This window comes from Amblyraja radiata, chromosome 6 (genome assembly GCF_010909765.2).
Source record: "Amblyraja radiata isolate CabotCenter1 chromosome 6, sAmbRad1.1.pri, whole genome shotgun sequence".
NCBI lineage: Eukaryota > Metazoa > Chordata > Chondrichthyes > Rajiformes > Rajidae > Amblyraja > Amblyraja radiata.
The window spans coordinates 8,723,068-8,741,856 of record NC_045961.1 but is presented as its reverse complement, the minus strand read 5'-3'; the positions used below and the strand labels follow the sequence as shown (position 1 = coordinate 8,741,856).

The 18,789-nt window shown below is 48.1% G+C and overlaps 1 protein-coding gene across 2 annotated transcripts in view; it reads right to left on the bottom strand.

Annotated features, from left to right (window-relative positions):
* Positions 1-18,789, bottom strand: part of LOC116974046 (X-ray radiation resistance-associated protein 1-like) — a 52,926-nt gene that overhangs the window by 24,419 nt on the left and 9,718 nt on the right. For both annotated transcript variants that reach the window (XM_033022156.1, XM_033022157.1), the window contains 3 exons: positions 7,884-7,974; positions 4,687-4,808; positions 1,872-2,165 (listed from right to left, as the gene is read on the bottom strand). In XM_033022156.1, the coding sequence (XP_032878047.1) occupies positions 1,872-2,165; positions 4,687-4,808; positions 7,884-7,974 (507 nt within the window). The remainder of the gene's footprint in view (positions 1-1,871; positions 2,166-4,686; positions 4,809-7,883; positions 7,975-18,789) is intronic.

The window sequence follows — 18,789 nt, the reverse complement described above, 5'->3', positions numbered from 1 at the left end:
ACACAGAGTGCTGGAGTAACTCAGCGGGTCAGGCAGCATCTCTGGAGAGAAGGAATGGGTGACGTTTTGGGTCAAGACCTTTCTTCAGGCATCTCTCCAGAGATACTGCCTGAGCCCCTGATTTACTCTAGAGTTCTGTGCATCTGCAGTTCCTTCACATGTAAAAGTGTGGAGCGATTGTAACGAGTGATAGCACATCCCTCTCTGGGACCAGAACACGAGGACTCGCCTGCCTTTGGCACCATCTTGGTGTGTGTGTGCGTTTATCACTGTGAGAATATATATTTTTAAACATTTGGCTATAATAAGGAGAGGTTGGATTAGCTATAAATAGAATTGGACAATCTTGGATTGTTATCTTGAGAATGCCGGAGGTTGAGGGGAGACCTGATAGTAGAAATATATAAAATTATGCGAGGCCGAGAGAGGGTAGACAGTCAGAACCTTTTTTCCCAGGATGGTAAAATCAAATACCAGAAGGCACAGCTATAAGGTGAGGGGAGCAAAGTTTAAAGGAGATGTGCGGGGCAAGTGTTTTACACAGAGGGTGGTGGGTGCCTGGAACGCGCTGCCAGGGGTGGTGGTGGAGACAGATACGATAGTGGTGTTTAAGAGGCTTTTAGACAGGCACGTGGATATGCAGGGATATGGATCACGTGCAGGCAGAGGAGATTAGTTTAACTTACCATCATGTTTGCAGCAGACACTGTGGGCCGAAGGGCCTGTCCCTTCATAGGTTAATAAATGATAGGAGCAGCATTAGGCCACTTGGCCCCTCAAGTCTACTCCACCATTCAGTCATGGCTGAGCTATCTTTCCCTCTCAACCCCATTTTCCTGCCTTCTCTCCATAACCCTAGACACCCGTACTAAATATGGGGAGAAGGCAGGAACGGGGTACTGATTGGTGATAATCAGCCATGAATGATCACATTGAATGGCGGTGCTGGCTTGAAGGGCCAAATGGCCTACTCCAGCACCTATTGTCTATAATCAAGAATCAGTCAATCTCCGCCTTTAAAATACCCAATGACGGCCTCCACAGCCGTCTGTGGCAATGAATTCCACAAATTCGCCACCCTCTGACTAAAGAAATTCCTCCTCATCTCCATTCTAAAGGAACGTCCTTTTATTCTGAGGCTGTGCCCTCTCTGGTCCTAGACTCTCCCACTAGTGGAAACACCCTCTCCACATCCACTCTATCCAGGCCTTTCACTATTCTATAGGTTTCCCCCCCTCATCCTTCTAAACTCCAGCGAGTACAGGCCCAGCGCCGTCAAACGCTCACCATCCATTAACCCACTCATCGCCAGGATCATTCTAGCAATCCTCCTCTGAATCCTCTCCAACGCCAGCACATCCTACCTCAGATATGGGGCCCATTAACTGGATTAGTGCCGGTGGCCAGCTGCCTTCTCCCCTTAACCCGACACCCCTAGCACGGTGGCGCAGTCACTGCCTCACAGCGCCAGAGACCCGGGTTCCATCCTGACTACGGGTGCTGTCTATACAGGAGTTTGCATGTTCTCCCCTGCGTGGGTTTTCTCCGGCATCTTCAGTTTCCTCCCACACTCCAGAGACGTGCAGGCTTGTAGGGTCATTGGCTTGGAATAAATGTAAACAAAATTGTCCCTAGTGTGTTTATGATAGTGTTGATGTGCGGGGATCGTTGGTCGGTCTGTATCTCTAAACTAAACTAAAACAAAATCAGTCTGAAGAAGGGTCTCGACCCAAAACGTCATCCATTCCTTCTCTCCACAGAAGCTGCCTGTCCCGCTGAGTTACTCCAGCATTTTGTGTCTATCTAAACAAAAAGTAAACGTGTGCTGTGCTGTGTTCTATGTTGATCAGTTTTCTCTTGGAAGAGCTCACCTGGGTCATGAAGAACCCTTCCACAGGCCCTTCCTCCGCCGTGGCCTCTCCCTGTTGCTTCTCTGGGGTGATGGTGGGGTCAGGAACGCTGCCATCTGTCTTGCCGCTGGCCTGTGGGGCTGACACTGGTTCTGTGACGGCATGGCCTGCCAGGCCCGCAGCTCCGGCCCTGGCCCCGGCTTCTCCACGCTGGGCCCCTCCACACCCAGGCTCGGCACATTCCAGGCCCAGGAGCCGCCTGGCTGTTTCCAGCATCAGCGGCTTTTTGGGGATCTTTGGAATGTGAGTGTCGATCTGGAACAACAAGACACACACGTCAACCTCATTACACTGCAGACGCACAGCACAGACGTACATATAGAGGCGTATAGAGAGAAACATACAGAGAAACATATAGAAACAGGCATATAGAGAAACGTATGGAGAAACATATAGATATAGAGAGAAACTATAGGCATATAGAGAGAAACATAGATACATCGGGTAGAAGGTACAGGAGCCTGAAGACTGCAACAACCAGGTTCAGGAATAGCTACTTCCCCACAGCCATCAGGCTATTAAACCTGGCTCGGACAAAACTCTGATTATTAATAACCACTTTCTGTTATTTGCACTTTACCAGTTTATTTATTCATGTGTGTATATATTTATATCATGGTATATGGACACATTTATCTGTTTTGTAGTAAATGCCTACTATTTTCTGTGTGCTTAAGCAAAGCAAGAATTTCATTGTCCTATACAGTGACACATGACAATAAACTCACTTGAACTTGAACATATAGAGAAACATATAGATAAATATAGAGAGAAACATAGATATAGAGAGAAACTGTAGAGACATATAGAGAGAAACATATAGAGAGAGGGGCGGTCGCGGTGGCGCAGCGGTAGAGTTGCGGCCTCACAGCGCCAGAGACCCAGGTTTGACCTCGATTACGGGTGCTGTCTGTACGGAGTTTGTACATTCTCCCCGTGACCGCGTGGGTTTTCTCCGAGATCTTCGGTTTCCTCCCACACTCAAAAGACGTGCAGGTTTGTAGGTTAATTGGCTTGGTGTAAATGTAAATTATCGCTAGTGTGTGTGGATAGCGTTGGTGTGTGGGGATCGCTGGTCGGTGGGCCTGTTTCCACGCTGTATCTCTAAACTAAACTAAACTAAATGTTAGTGGCAATGAAAATACCTTTAGATAGGCACATGGATAAGCATCTGGAGCGATATGGGTGATGTGCAGGCAGATAGGTGATGGTCTTGGCATCATGGTCGGCACGGACATTGTGGGCTGAAGGGCCTCTTCTTGTTCTGTCCTGTTCTCTGTTCATGTTAGGGTTAGATGCTGTTGTGGAGTGAAGAAGGATACCGACCCAAAATGTCACCCATCCTTTTTCTCCAGAGATGCTGCGTGACCCGCTGAGTTACTCCAGTACTCTGTGTCTATCTGCTGGAGTAGCTCAGTGGGACGGGCAGCATCTCTGGAGAGAAGGAATGGGTGACGTTTCAGGTCGAGACCCTCCTTCCTACACAGAGCAAAGGGGAAGATACAGAGTGCAGAATATAGTTGTCAGCATTGTAGCGCATCAGTTCCAGAGACAAAGTCCAATGTACGCAATGGGGTAGAGGTGAATCGGACAGTACCCTGGTTTGTGGAAGGACCGTTCAGAAACCTGATAACAGAGGGGAAGAAGCTGTTCCTGAGTCTGGTGGTGCGCGCTCTCAAGCTTCTGTACCTTCTGCCAGACGGGAGCGGGGAGAAGAAGGAATGACTGGGGTGGATGTCTTTGATTATGTTGGTTGCTTTTCTGAGGCAGTGTGAAGTGTGGATGGAGTCAATGGTGGACAAGGTCTGGTCTGTGTGATGGACTGGGCTACATCTACAATGGTGGGGAGTGTGGTGTGTGTGATGGACTGGGCTACATCTACAATGGTGGGGAGTGTGGTCTGTGTGATGGACTGGGCTACATCTACAATGGGTGGGGAGTGTGGTCTGTGTGATGGACTGGGCTACATCTACAATGGTGGGGAGTGTGGTCTGTGTGATGGACTGGGCTACATCTACAATGGTGGGAAGTGTGGTCTGTGTGATGGACTGGGCTACATCTACAATGGGTGGGGAGTGTGGTCTGTGTGATGGACTGGGCTACATCTACAATGGTGGGGAGTGTGGTCTGTGTGATGGACTGGGCTACATCTACAATGGTGGGGAGTGTGGTCTGTGTGATGGACTGGGCTACGTCCATAATTCTCTGCAATTTCTTGCAGTCTTGGACAGAGCTGTTCTCAAACCAAGCTGGTTGTGAAGGGTTATGGGGAGAAGGCAAGAGAATGGGGTTAGGAGGGAGAGATAGATCAGCCATGCAGATCAAGGACCGTTCAGAGCCCTGATCACAGCGGGGAAGAAGCTGTTCCTGAGTCTGGTGGTGCGCGGTTTCAAGCTTCTTCTGTCAGACGGGAGCGGGATGAAGAGGGAATGGCCGGGGTGGGACAAGGCTTTGATTGTGTTGGCTGCTTTGCTGGGTCAGCAGTGACGCAGCACCGTGTGATGCACAGTTCAGAGTCGCATTCAATGCGATATGTGTGAGACAGTGGTGCAGCTGGTCGAGATGCTGTGTCAGATTGCGGGAGACCCGGGTTCCATCCCAGCGAAAGTGGGTTGTGTACGGTCATAAGGATTAGGAGCAGAATGAGGCCATTCGGCCCATCAAGTCTACTCTACCATTCAATCATGGCTGATCTATCTCTCCATCCTAACCCCATTCTCCTGCCTTCTGGCCATAACCCCTGATACCTGCACTGATCAAGACGGCAGTCAGTCACCTTGCGCTTGGGATTGAAGACGTTGAGGGGCGGTGGGCGAGCTGCCGGCTGTGGTTTGGTGGTCACCACCTCCATCCCCAGCCTCTCCTTCAGCATTGCAATCACCAGCTGCGGTTTCTTCTCTGTGGGTCAAATCAGACAGCACTGGGCTGAGAACAGTTCACAATAAGTTTAATCTTCAAGGAACGTTTAGACAGGTACATGGAAAGGACAGATTTAGATGGATATAGGCCAAATGCAAGCAGGTGGGACAAGTGCAGAGGGGTGAGGTTGGCCGGTATGTTTCAAGGAGTTTTTTTTACACCTTGGGTGGGTGCCTGGAATGCGCTGCCAGGGCTGGGGGCGGAGGCTATTACGATAGTGGTGTTTAAGAAGCTTTTAGATAGGCTCGTGGATATGCAGGGAATGGCGGGATATGGATCACGTGCAGGCACAGGAGATTAGTTTAACCTGGCATCATGTTCGGCACGGACATCGTGGAGCAATGAGCCGGGTCATGTTCCTGCTACACACACCTCCAGATTCAGGGACAGTTTCTTCCCAGCTGTTAACAGCCAAGTGAACCATCTTACCACAACCAGAGAGCGATCCTGAACTACTATCTACCTCATTGGTGACCCTCAGACTATTTTTGATCGGACTTTACTGGCTTTACCTTGCACGAAACGTTATTCCCTTAACATGTAAATGGCTCGATTGTAATCATATCGTTTTTCCGCTGACTGGTTAGCATGCAACAGAAGCTTTTCATTGTACCTCGGTAGACGTGACAATAAACTTAAACGGAACTCATTTGTACTGAACTAAACTGAAATGTTCTATGTAAGTTATCCCAGAGTTAGCCTTGTGATTGATGATAAGGGAGGAGATGTTAGGTTGCATAGAAACATGGACAATAGGTGCAGGAATAGACCATTCGGCCCTTTGAGCCAGCACCGCCATTCAATATGATCATGGCTGATCATCCAAGATCAGTACCCCGTTCCTGCTTTCTCCCCATATCCCTTGATTCCATTAGCCCGAAGAGCTAAATCTAACTCTCTCTTGAAAACATCCAATGAATTGGTCTCCACTGCCTTCTGTGGCAGAGAATTCCACAGATTCACAACTCTCTGGGTGAAAAGGTTTTTCCTCATCTCAGTGTGACGTTGTTGATGTGGTGATTGGGTTGGGAAAAACGATGGCTAATGGATTTGGTGCGGGGAGAGTAGGGAGGGGGTGGATGCATGAACAGCCACCCTTGCTGCTATATCCAGCAGAGCGAGGGAGTGCAGTGAGGCAGTGAAGAAAGCTAATGGAATGTTGGCCTTCATAACAAGAGGATTTCAGTATAGGAGTAGAGAGGTTCTTCTGCAGTTGTATAGGCCTCTGGTGAGACCACATCTGGAGTATTGTGTACAGTTTTGGTCTCCTAATTTGAGGAAGGACATCCTTGTGATTGAGGCAGTGCAGCGTAGGTTCACGAGATTGATCCCTGGGATGGCGGGACTGTCATATGAGGAAAGATTGAAAAGACTAAGCTTGTGTTCACTGGAGTTTAGAAGGATGAGAGGGTATCTTATAGAAACATATAAAATTATAAAAGGACTGGACAAGCTAGATTGGGAAAAATGTTCCCAATGTGGGGTGAGTCCAGAACTAGGTGCCAGTCTTAGAATAAAGGGGAGCTCATTTAAGACTGAGGTGAGAAAAAACTTTTTCACTCAGAGAGTTGTGAATTTATGGAATTCCCTGCCACGGAGGCCAAATCACTGGATGGATTTAAGAGAAAGTTAGATAGAGCTCTAGGGGCTAGTGGAGTCAAGGGATATGGGGAGAAGGCAGGCACGGGTTATAGATAGGGGACGATCAGCCATGATCACAATGAATGGCGGTGCTGGCTCGAAGGGCCGAATGGCCTCCTCCTGCACCTATTTTCTATGTTTCTATGTGAGGGCGCTCGCCGTTCACCCGTGCAGGGCACCCGTTAGTTTATGAGGGTAAACGGCGGCAGCAACGAGATGTGTAGGAAGGAACTGCAGATGTTGGTTTCAATCGAAGATAGACACAAACTGTTGGAGTAACTCAGCAGGACAGGCAGTATCTCTGGAGAGAAGGAATGGGTGACGTTTCTGGTCGAGACCCTTCTTCAGACTGATGTCACGGGAGGGGCGGGACAGAGATAGAATGTAGTCGGAGACATTAAGACTGGTGGGAGAACTGGGAAGGGGGTGGGGATAGAAAGCAAGGGCTATCTGAAGTTAGAAGTCAATGTTCATACCGCTGGGGTGTAAACTACCCAAGCGAAATATGAGGTGCTGTTCCTCCAATTTACGCTGGGCCTCACTCTGACAATGGAGGAGGCCCAGGACAGAAAGGTCAGTGTGTGAATGGGAGGGGGAGTTAAAGTGTTGAGCAACCAGGAGATCAGGTAGGTTTAGGCGAAGTGAGCGGAGGTGTTCAGCGAAACAATCGCCGAGCCTTGCGCTTGGTCTCGCCGATATTCAGGAGTCCACACCTGGAACAGTGGATACAGTAGATGAGGTAGGAGGATATGCAAGTGAACCTCTGCCTCACCTGGAAAAACTGTTTGGGTCCTTGGATGGAGTCAAGGGGGGAGATAAAGGGACAGGTGTTGCATCTCCTGCAATTGCAGGGGAAATTACCTGGGGAGGGGGTGGTTTGGGTAGGAAGGGGCGAGTTTGTATACTCTGGAGTTTAGAAGGATGAGAGGGATTCTTATTGAAACATATAAGATTATTAAGGGTATGGACACGCTAGAGGCAGGAAACATGTTCCCGATGTTGGGGGAGTCCAGAACCAGGGGCCACAGTTTAAGAATAACGGGTAAGCCATTTAGAACAGAGACGAGGAAACATTTTTTCACACAGAGAGTTGTGAGTCTGTGGAATTCTCTGCCTCAAGAGGGCGGTGGAGGCCGGTTCTCTGGATACTTTCAAGAGAGAGTTAGATTGGGAATCAGGGGATATGGGAAGAAGGCAGGAACGGGGTACTGATTGGGGATGATCTGCCATGATCACATTGAATGGCAGTGCTGGCCTGAAGGGCCGAATGGCCTACTCCTGCACCTGTTGTCTATTGTCCATTATCTATTGACCATGGAGTTGCGGAGGAACGGTCTCTGCGGAAAGCGGGAAGTGGTGGAGATGGGAAGATGGGTAGTGGTGAGATCCCGTTGGACACCAGATATAATCTACCGGCATTGAGGGTGATTGGGTTGTTGTAGATGGTCAGCTTGGTCAACGCCGGGAAGAGACAGACAGCCAACAACTCCTCGTCGTCACATATCTGAAACACACAGGGAAAGGGAACGTTAGGACAAGGGGGGCATTTGTAACCACCTCATTTGTGGAGAGTGCAAGCAACATTTTACCAGCTAACACCTTCCATAAGATCATGATATCTATGGGCCTCATTCCCCCAGACGGCTGTGGAGGCCATGTCAATGGATATTTTTAAGGCGAGATTGACAGATTCTTCCAGCTTCATCTCCAGATTCAGGGACAGTTTCTTCCCCGCTGTGATCAGGCAACTGAATCATCCTACCACAACCCGAGAGCAGTGCTGAACTATTATCTACCTCCTTGGTGACCCCCGGACTATCCTTGATTGGACTTTGCTGGCTTTACCTTGCACCAAACGTTATTCCCTTTTGGATCTGTACACTGTAAATGCATTGATTGTAATCATGTATTGTCTTTCTGCTGACTAGGTAGCATGCAACCAAAGCATTTCACTGTGGAGGAGGTGCAAGTGAACCTCTGCATCACCTGGAAACACGTGACAATAAACTAAACTGAACTCTTGATCAGTACGGGTGTCAGGGGTTATGGGGCAAAGACAGGAGAATGGGGTTGAGTGGAAAAGATAGATCAGCCATGATTGAATGGTGAGGTAGACTTGATGGGCCGACTGGCCTAATTCTGCTCCTAGAACGTATGACATCGGAGCAGAATTAGGTCATTTGATCCATTGAGTCTGCTCTGCCATTCGATTATGCCCGATCTATCTTTCCCTCTCAACCCCGTTCACCTGCCTTCTCTCTGCATCCTTTGACACCCTTATTAACCAAACTATGCTTTAAAAATACCCAATGACTTGGCCGCCACCACCGTCTGTGGCAATGAATCCCACAGATTCACCACCCACTCATCCCTCATCTAATTTCTAAAGATACGTCCTTTTATTCTGAGGCTGTGCCCTCTGATCCTAGACTCTCTCACTAGTGGAAACATTCTCTCCACATACACTCTATCCAGGCCTATTCTGGATTCATTACGTTTCAATCAGGTCCCCCCTCATCGCTGTTTTGCTGTTATGTTATTTTGCTGCTTTTTGGCCCGTAAACCTCTAAACGTTGGGTTGAAGGGCCTAATTTGAGGAAGGACATTCTTGCTATTGAGGGAGTGCAGCGTAGGTTTACAAGGTTAATTCCCGGGATAGCGGGACTGTCATATGCTGAGAGAATGGAGCGGCTGGGCTTGTACACTCTAGAGTTTAGAAGGATGAGAGGGATTCTTATTGAAACATATAAGATTGTTAAGGGCTTGGACACACTAGAGGCAGGAAACATGTTCCCGATGTTGGGGGAATCCAGAACCAGGGGCCACAGTTTAAGAATAAGGAGTAAGCCATTTAGAACGGAGACACTTTTTCTCACAGAGAGTGGTGAGTCTGTGGAATTCTCTGCCTCAGAGGGCGGTGGAGGCCGGTTCTCTGGATGCTTTCAAGAGAGAGCTAGATAGGGCTCTTAAAGATAGCGGAGTCAGGGGATATGGGGAGAAGGCAGGAACGGGGTACTGATTGGGGATGATCAGCTATGATCACATTGAATGGCGGACCTGGCTCAAAGGGCCAAATGGCCTACTCCTGCACCTATTGTCTATTGTCTATCGCCTTCAGGAAAACATTGATGGGACTTGGCTTGCAATGCTTTTACCATGAGCTGCGGGCTGTGAGGCATCACCATCTCGCCGGGCAGCCCCTGACTGGCTCACACGAGGGCCGGGTGGAATGGGGAACTAACCTTGGTCCACAGGAGGAGGGCATCTGGGCCAATGTGCCCGTGCAGTCTCCTAGAGTGTTTTTACAACAACCGCTCACCCATCATGCTCTCACAGAGTGGGCCAGAACCAAGACCAATGACCTTCAGCCAACTCTATAACAACATTTAACAGACAGGACAACTCTCAATCAATCAATCAATCAATCAATTTATTCATCACATAGACAATAAAGTGCAGTGAAATGAATTCAGGCAGGACCTTCAGCCCAATTCAATAACAACATTAAAAAGACATTTGGACGGCTACAAGGATAGAAACATTAAAAAAAGGAAATAGCAGGAGTTGGCCATTCGACCATTCGAGCCAGCTGATCATCATGGCTAATCATCTAAAATCAGTACCCCGTTCCTGCTTTCTCCCCATATCCCTTGTTAGCCCTAAGAGCTACTGTATATCCAACTCTCTTGAATACATGGATAGGAAAAGTTTAAAGGGATAGGGGCCAAATGTGGGCGGATGAGACCAGCGTAGATGGGGCATGTTGGTGGGCATGGACATGTTGGGCCGAAGGGCCTGTTTCTCTGCTGTATGCCTGTTTCTCTGCTGTATGCCTCTATGACTCTTCCATGATGACCAACATACATTAAGCGCCTTGAGTATTAGAAAGGCGCTATATAAATCCCATCCATTATTATTATACCAAATCTGCGCTAGTCCTATTTAGCTGCTTTTTGGCCCGTAAACCTCTAAACAGGTTGGGCTGAAGGGCCTTTTTCCGTGCTGTACGAACCTGGGGGAGCAAATGGAGAGGCCACGGGGAGTTGGTGTTCGAAGTAACGGGTGATTTATTCAAACGGGTACACACCAGGAGACCCGTCAAAGCGGCTGGTACAGCTTTTACATTCAGTTGACAAGATTACACCGAAACTCGATTAACAGTAAAATGAGGCCTTGATTCTAGAATAAAACGATTATCCACAAGTCAGCGGTAGACAAAAATGCTGGAGAAACTCAGCGGGTGAGGCAGCATCTAAGGAGCGAAGGAATAGGCGATGTTTCGGGTCGAGACCCTTCTTCAGACTGATGTGGGGGAGGGGGGGGGGCGGGAAGAAGAAAGGAAGAGGCGGAGACAGTGGGCTGTGGGAGAGCTGGGAAGGGGAGGGGAAGGAGGGAGAAAGCAGGGACTACCTGAAATTGGAGAAGTCAATGTTCATACCGCTGGGGTGTAAACTACCCAAGCGAAATATGAGGTGTTGCTCCTCCAATTTGCGGTGGGACTGGCCATGGAGGTGGCCCAGAAAGGTCACGAGTCCATTGGTTGACAGTAGATGTTATTTTCTGTAACAATGATGTCTGAAACCTGGGTGGCCTCACAGCTGCATTCCATGTCTCTACTTTTACGCTTTGTCTGCGGTTCCCTGTCACACTACACAACCCTGTCTACTAGTTAGTAGCCCTCATTATAATCTGCCTTAAAACAACCCAAAGTCATCAGGTTATAAGGTCATAAGTAATAGGAGCAGAATTAATGATCCCTACACATAAACACTATCCTACACACACACTAGGGACAATTTTACATTTATACCAAGCCAATTAATAGACAATAGGCAATAGGTGCAGGAGTAGGCCATTTTCACTAAGCTTCTGTACCAAATGAGCAATTGATGGATAATCAAAGTAATCACTCATGGTGTAGTGACAATATATATACATTGTGCAATAAGTATTAATATCTTTCTCCAATTAAGTACGTTTTAAGGTACAGAAATAAAGTCAATATGATCATGGCTGATCATCCACAATCAGTACCCCGTTCCTGCCTTCTCTCCATATCCCTTAACTCCACTGTCCCTAGGAGCTCTATCTAATAGAAACATAGAAACATAGAAATTAGGTGCAGGAGTAGGCCATTCGGCCCTTCGAGCCTGCACCGCCATTCAATATGATCATGGCTGATCATCCAACTCAGTATCCCGTACCTGCCTTCTCTCCATACCCTCTGATCCCCTTAGCCACAAGGGCCACATCTAACTCCCTCTTAAATATAGCCAATGAACTGGCCTCGACTACCCTATGTGGCAGGGAGTTCCAGAGATTCACCACTCTCTGTGTGAAAAAAGTTCTTCTCATCTCGGTTTTAAAGGATTTCCCCCTTATCCTTAAGCTGTGACCCCTTGTCCTGGACTTCCCCAACATCGGGAGCAATCTTCCTGCATCTAGCCTGTCCAACCCCTTAAGAATTTTGTAAGTTTCTATAAGATCCCCTCTCAATCTCCTAAATTCTAGAGAGTATAAACCAAGTCTATCCAGTCTTTCTTCATAAGACAGTCCTGACATCCCAGGAATCAGTCTGGTGAACCTTCTCTGCACTCCCTCTATGGCAATAATGTCCTTCCTCAGATTTGGAGACCAAAACTGTACGCAATACTCCAGGTGTGGTCTCACCAAGACCCTGTACAACTGCAGTAGAACCTCCCTGCTCCTATACTCAAATCCTTTTGCTATGAAAGCTAACATACCATTCGCTTTCTTCACTGCCTGCTGCACCTGCATGCCTACTTTCAATGACTGGTGTACCATGACACCCAGGTCTCGCTGCATCTCCCCTTTTCCTAGTCGGCCACCATTTAGATAATAGTCTGCTTTCCTGTTTTTGCCACCAAAATGGATAACCTCACATTTATCCACATTATACTGCATCTGCCAAACATTTGCCCACTCACCCAGCCTATCCAAGTCACCTTGCAGTCTCCTAGCATCCTCCTCACAGCTAACACTGTCCCCCAGCTTAGTGTCATCCGCAAACTTGGAGATATTGCCTTCAATTCCCTCATCCAGATCATTAATATATATTGTAAATAGCTGGGGTCCCAGCACTGAGCCTTGCGGTACCCCACTAGTCACTGCCTGCCATTGTGAAAAGGACCCGTTTACTCCTACTCTTTGCTTCCTGTTTGCCAGCCAGTTCTCTATCCACATCAATACTGAACCCCCAATGCCGTGTGCTTTAAATTTGTAAACTAATCTCTTATGTGGGACCTTGTCGAAAGCCTTCTGGAAGTCCAGATACACCACATCCACTGGTTCTCCCCTATCCACGCTACTAGTTACATCCTCGAAAAATTCTATAAGATTCGTCAGACATGATTTACCTTTTGTAAATCCATGCTGATTTTGTCCAATGATTTCACCACTTTCCAAATGTGCTGCTATCCCATCTTTAATAACTGACTCTAGCAGTTTCCCCACTACCGATGTTAGACTAACTGGTCTGTAATTCCCCGTTTTCTCTCTCCCTCCCTTCTTAAAAAGTGGGGTTACGTTTGCTACCCGCCAATCCTCAGGAACTACTCCAGAATCTAAAGAGTTTTGAAAGATTATTACTAATGCATCCACTATTTCTGGAGCTACTTCCTTAAGTACTCTGGGATGCAGCCTATCTGGCCCTGGGGATTTATCGGCCTTTAATCCATTTAATTTACCCAACACCACTTCCCGGCTAACCTGGATTTCACTCAATTCCTCCAACTCCTTTGACCCGCGGTCCCCTGCTATTTCCGGCAGATTATTTATGTCTTCCTTAGTGAAGACGGAACCAAAGTAGTTATTTAATTGGTCCGCCATATCCTTGTTCCCCATGATCAACTCACCCGTTTCTGACTGCAAGGGACCTACATTTGTTTTAACTAATCTCTTTCTTTTCACATATCTATAAAAACTTTTGCAGTCAGTTTTTATGTTTCCTGCCAGTTTTCTTTCATAATCTATTTTTCCTTTCCTAATTAAGCCCTTTGTCCTCCTCTGCTGGTCTCTGAATTTCTCCCAGTCCTCCGGTATGCTGCTTTTTCTGGCTAATTTGTACGCATCATCCTTCGCTTTGATACTATCCCTGATTTCCCTTGTTATCCATGGATGCACTACCTTCCCTGATTTATTCTTTTGCCAAACTGGGATGAACAATTTTTGTAGTTCATCCATGCAGTCTTTAAATGTCTTCCATTGCATATCCACCATCAACCCTTTTAGAATTAATTGCCAGTCAATCTTGGCCAATTCACGTCTCATACCCCCAAAGTTACCTTTCTTTAAGTTCAGAACCATTGTTTCTGAATTAACAATGTCACTCTCCATCCTAATGAAGAACTCAACCATATTATGGTCACTCTTGCCCAAGGGGGCACGTACAACAAGACTGTTAACTAACCCTTCCTCATTACTCAATACCCAGTCTAAAATAGCCTGCTCTCTCGTTGGTTCCTCTACATGTTGATTTAGATAACTATCCCGCATACATTCCAAAAAATCCTCTTCCTCAGCACCCCTGCCAATTTGATTCACCCAATCTATATGTAGATTGAAGTCACCCATTATAACGGTTTTGCCTTTGTCGCACGCATTTCTAATTTCCTGTTTGATACCATCTCCAACTTCACTACTACTGTTAGGTGGCCTGTACACAACACCCACCAGCGTTTTCTGCCCTTAAGTGTCCCGCAGCTCTACCCATATCGATTCCACATCCTGCAAACTAATGTCCTTCCTTTCCATTGCGTTAATCTCCTCTCTAATCAGCAACGCTACCCCACCTCCTTTTCCTTTCTCTCTATCCCTCCTGAATATTGAATATCCCTGGATGTTCAGCTCCCAGCCTTGGTCACCCTGGAGCCATGTCTCCGTGATCCCAACTATATCATAGTCATTAATAGCTATCTGCACATTCAACTCATCCACCTTATTACGAATGCTCCTTGCATTGAGACACAAAGCCTTCAGGCTTGTTTTTACAACACTCTTACCCCTTATACAATTTTGTTGAAAAGTGGCCCTTTTTGATTTTTGCCCTGGATTTTCCGGCCTGCCACTTTTACTTTTCACCTTGCTACCTATTGCTTCTACCCTCATTTTACACCCCTCTGTCTCTACGCTCACACATTTAAGAAACCCTTTCCCTTTAACTCCATCCTCCACTAGCCCATTCGACACCCCACCCCCCTTATTCAGTTTAAAACCACCCGTGTAGCAGTGGCAAACCTGCCTGCCAGAATGCTGGTCCCACACCTGTTAAGATGCAATCCGTCCCTTTTGTACAGTTCCCCCTTACCCCAAAACAGATCCCAGTGATCTAAGAATCTAAATCCCTGCCCCGTGCACCAGTTCCTCAGCCACACGTTCAGGTCCCGTATCTCCCTGTTCCTGCTCTCGCCAGCACGAGGAACTGGAAGCAAACCGGAGATAACAACCCTGGAGGTCCTGCTTTTCAGCATTTTTCCGAGCTCTCTAAAGTCACGCTGCAGAATATTCATCCCCTTCTTTCCTACATCGTTTGTGCCGACATGCACTACCACTTCCGGATGTTCACCTTCGCCCTTGAGGATTTTCTGCACTCTGTCCGTGACATCCTGGATCCTGGCACCAGGAAGGCAGCACACCATCCTCGCATCCCGTCTGTTGCCGCAGAAACCCCTGTCCGTACCTCTCACAATGGAGTCTCCTACTACAATGGCGTTGCCTGCCTTAGGCCTTTTTGGTTTTGGCTCAACAGCCCTATTCGCATCACAAGCCAGTCCGCCGCCCAGTGTAAACACCTCTTCTGTCCCGACAGCTTCTAAGTGGGTGAACCTGTTCACAAGAGGTACAACCCCCGGGGACGTTGGCATTCCATGCTTCCCTCCCATTCTCACTGTCTCCCACCTTCTCTCTTCCAGTACCTTAGGTGTAACAATCGTACTGTAGGACTTGTCGAGGAACGACTCCGTTTCTCGGACGAACCGGAGGTCATCCACTTGCTTCTCCAGTTCCCCAACACGGCCCTTCAGGAGCTCTACCTGGATGCACTTTTCGCATTTGTAGCAGCCAGAGGCACCAGCGGTGTCCTTGACCTCCCACATACTGCAAGCATCACACTGAATCAGCTTGCCTGACATCTCCTTCTTTCGTCTCTCCCTCTGCAGTGTTTTGCGTAGTCTCCTCTCCTCAGCCTCCTCTCCGAAGACTCTCGAGCCAAAGACTCACACTTTTCTCACAGGGCATTTCACTCACTGCCGCTCCCTAAGAGCAGTCTTACTTAAATTGACTGATAAATTACCTGATTTACCAATTTACAAACCAAATTCCTCAGTTTTCAGCTGTTTTCCGAGCACTGACTCACTTCTCTCCTCCCACTTGGGCTAGAGCCAATCAGTCGTATCTCTTGCTAAACTCCTACTGCTGCTGTTGTTGCTCCCAAAGCTACAGCAGTTCTGAGTGAGGTTCTAATGCCCCTGTCCCACTTAGGAAACCTGAACGGAAACCTCTGGAGACTTTGCGCCCCACCCAAGGTATCCGTGCGGTTCCCGGAGGTTCCTGGAGGTTTTTGTCAATCTCCCTACCTGCTTCCACTACCTGCAACCTCCAGCAACCACCTGCAACCTCCCGGAACCGCACGAAAACCTTGGGTGGGGCGCAAAGTCTCCAGAGGTTTCCGTTCAGGTTTCCTAAGTGGGACAGGGGCATAACTCTCTCTTGAAAGCATCCAGAGAACCAGCCTCCACTGCCCTCTGAGACAGAGATTTCCACAGACTCACAACTCTCTGTGTGAAAAGGTTTTTCCTCGTCTCCATTCTAAATGGCTTACCACTTATTCTTAAACTATGGCCACTGGTTCTGAACTTCTCCAACATCGGGAACATATTTCCTGCCTCTAGTGTGTCCAAACCCTTAATAATCTTATATGTTTCAATAAGATCCCCTCTCATGCTTCTAAATTCCAGAGTTACAAGCCCATATATCAACATATGACAGTCCCGCCATCCCAGGAATTAACTCGTGAACCTACACTGCACTCCCTCAATAGCAAGAACGTCCTTCCTCAAGTTTGGAGACCAAAACTGCACACGATACTCCAGGTGTAGTCTCACTAGGGCCCTGTACAACTGCAGGAGGACCTCTTTGCTCCTATTGACCTACAAACCTGTATATCTTTGGAGCATTCGGCCCATCTAGTCCATTCCGCCATTCAATCATGGCTGATCTATGTCTACATGCTAACCCCATTCTCCTGCCTTCACCCCATAACCTCTGACACCCGTACTAATCAAGAATCTATCTATCTCTGCCTTAAAAATATATCCGTTGACTTGGCCTCCGCAGCCATCTATGGCAAAACATTCCACAGATTCACCACCCTCTGTCTAAAGAAATTCCTCCTCATCTCATTCTTAAAGGAACGTCTTTTCAATCAATATTTATTACATGTCATTTGAACCTCAATGAGGCTCAAATGAAACTCCGTTTCCACAGCCAAACAAGCAAAGACAATTTCCTACAGACATACACACAATTCAATTTACAAAAACATCCATCACAGTGAACCCACTGTGATGGAAGGCAAAGTCTTTTCTCTCCCCTGTTCTCATTTCTCTCCCAATGTCGAAGCCCCAGGCGGGCGATGATAAGTCCCACGGCCATTTTTAGGCCGCGCGGGGCGATGTACGGCCCCGCTCCCAGTCTAAATGTCACGAAGTTGGAGCCCCCGACGGGCGCTGGAATGTCCCACGGCCATGAAGCCGCGCCGGGCGATGTACGTCCCCGCCCCGCTCCGGGTCGGTCCAACCCCGCGACTCGGGCTAGAGAAGTCGCGTTGCGGGAGCTCCGGAACGTGGTCTCTCCACCAGGACCCGCGAGCTCCCGATGTCCCAGTCCACCGGACCTGCGGCTGCAGCTGGAGCCTCCGAGCTACGTGGTCGGGCCGCAGCAGCGAGTCACCACCGCTCCCCACGCTCCGATGCCGGCCAGCCCCACGATGGTAAGTAGGTCCGCAGCTCCGCAGCTCCGCAGGCTCCGTGACTGGAGCCCCCAGGTCGTTCAGGCTGGAGGCCGCTCCCCGGTGCTAGGCCCCAACGACAACGGAGACCCGACAGGGAAAAGGTCGGGTCTCCCGTACAGGGAAGGGATTTTTACAAAGTTTCCCCCTTCCCCCCCCCCCGCCCCCCACATATACACAGTCAAAAACACTATTAAAAAATACATTTAACTACATTTAACGAGACAAAAAATAAAAAAAAGACAGACAGGCTGTAGGGGCCGCTGCAACAGTGAGTCGCGCCACCACCACTTTCATCACCATTTTCATTCTGAAGCTGTGACCTCTGGTCCTAGACTCTCCCACTAGTGGAAACATCCTCTCCACATCCAATCCATCCAAGTCTTTCACTATTCGGTACATTTCAATGAGGTTTCCCCCTCATCCTTCTAAACTCCAGCGAATGCAGGCCCAGTTCCGTCGAACGCTCATCGTACGTTAACCCAATCATTCCTGGGACAATTCCTAGGATCATCCTGGGATACACTTGTGTGTGCGCTCTTGATCCGTTGAAGGTCTGTTGGGCAGGGAGTTCAATGATTGGGTTCAATAAAGATGATGCACGGGCAACATATTCCAAGTTTGGATGGTGTGCATCATGAGAGGAACCTGATGGTGGAGGTGATCTTGCCTTGCTCCTGCTGCCTTGTCTTTCATGTTGGTAAGGGGTCACAGTTTAAGAATAAGGGCTCGGCCCTTTAGGACTAAGGTGAGGAAAAAGCTTTTCACCCAGAGAGTTGTGAATTTGTGGAATTCTCTGCCACAGAAGGCAGTGGAGGCCAAATCACTGGATGTTTTCACGAGAGGTTAGATTTAGCTCTTAAGGCTAACGGAATCAAGGGATATGGGGAGAAAGTAGGAACGGGATACTGATTTTGGATGATCAGCCATGATCATATTGAATTGCAGTGCTGGCTCGAAAGGCGGAATGGCCTACTGCACCTCTTTTCTATGTTTCTATGTAAAGGTCAGGGATTTGGGCGTGTGTCCTAGGATACACTTTATTCCAAGGTTAGCATAAAGATAAAAGGCAAGAGGAGGCAATAGACAATAGGTGCAGGAGTAGGCCATTCGGCCCTTCAAGCCAGCACCGCCATTCAATGTGATCATGGCTGATCATCGACAATCAGTACCCCGTTCCTGCCTTCTCCCCATATCCCCTGACTCCGCTATCTTTAAGAGCCCTATCTAGCTTTCTCTTGAAAGTATCCAGAGGACCGGCCTCCATTGCCCTCTGAGGCAGAGAATTCCACA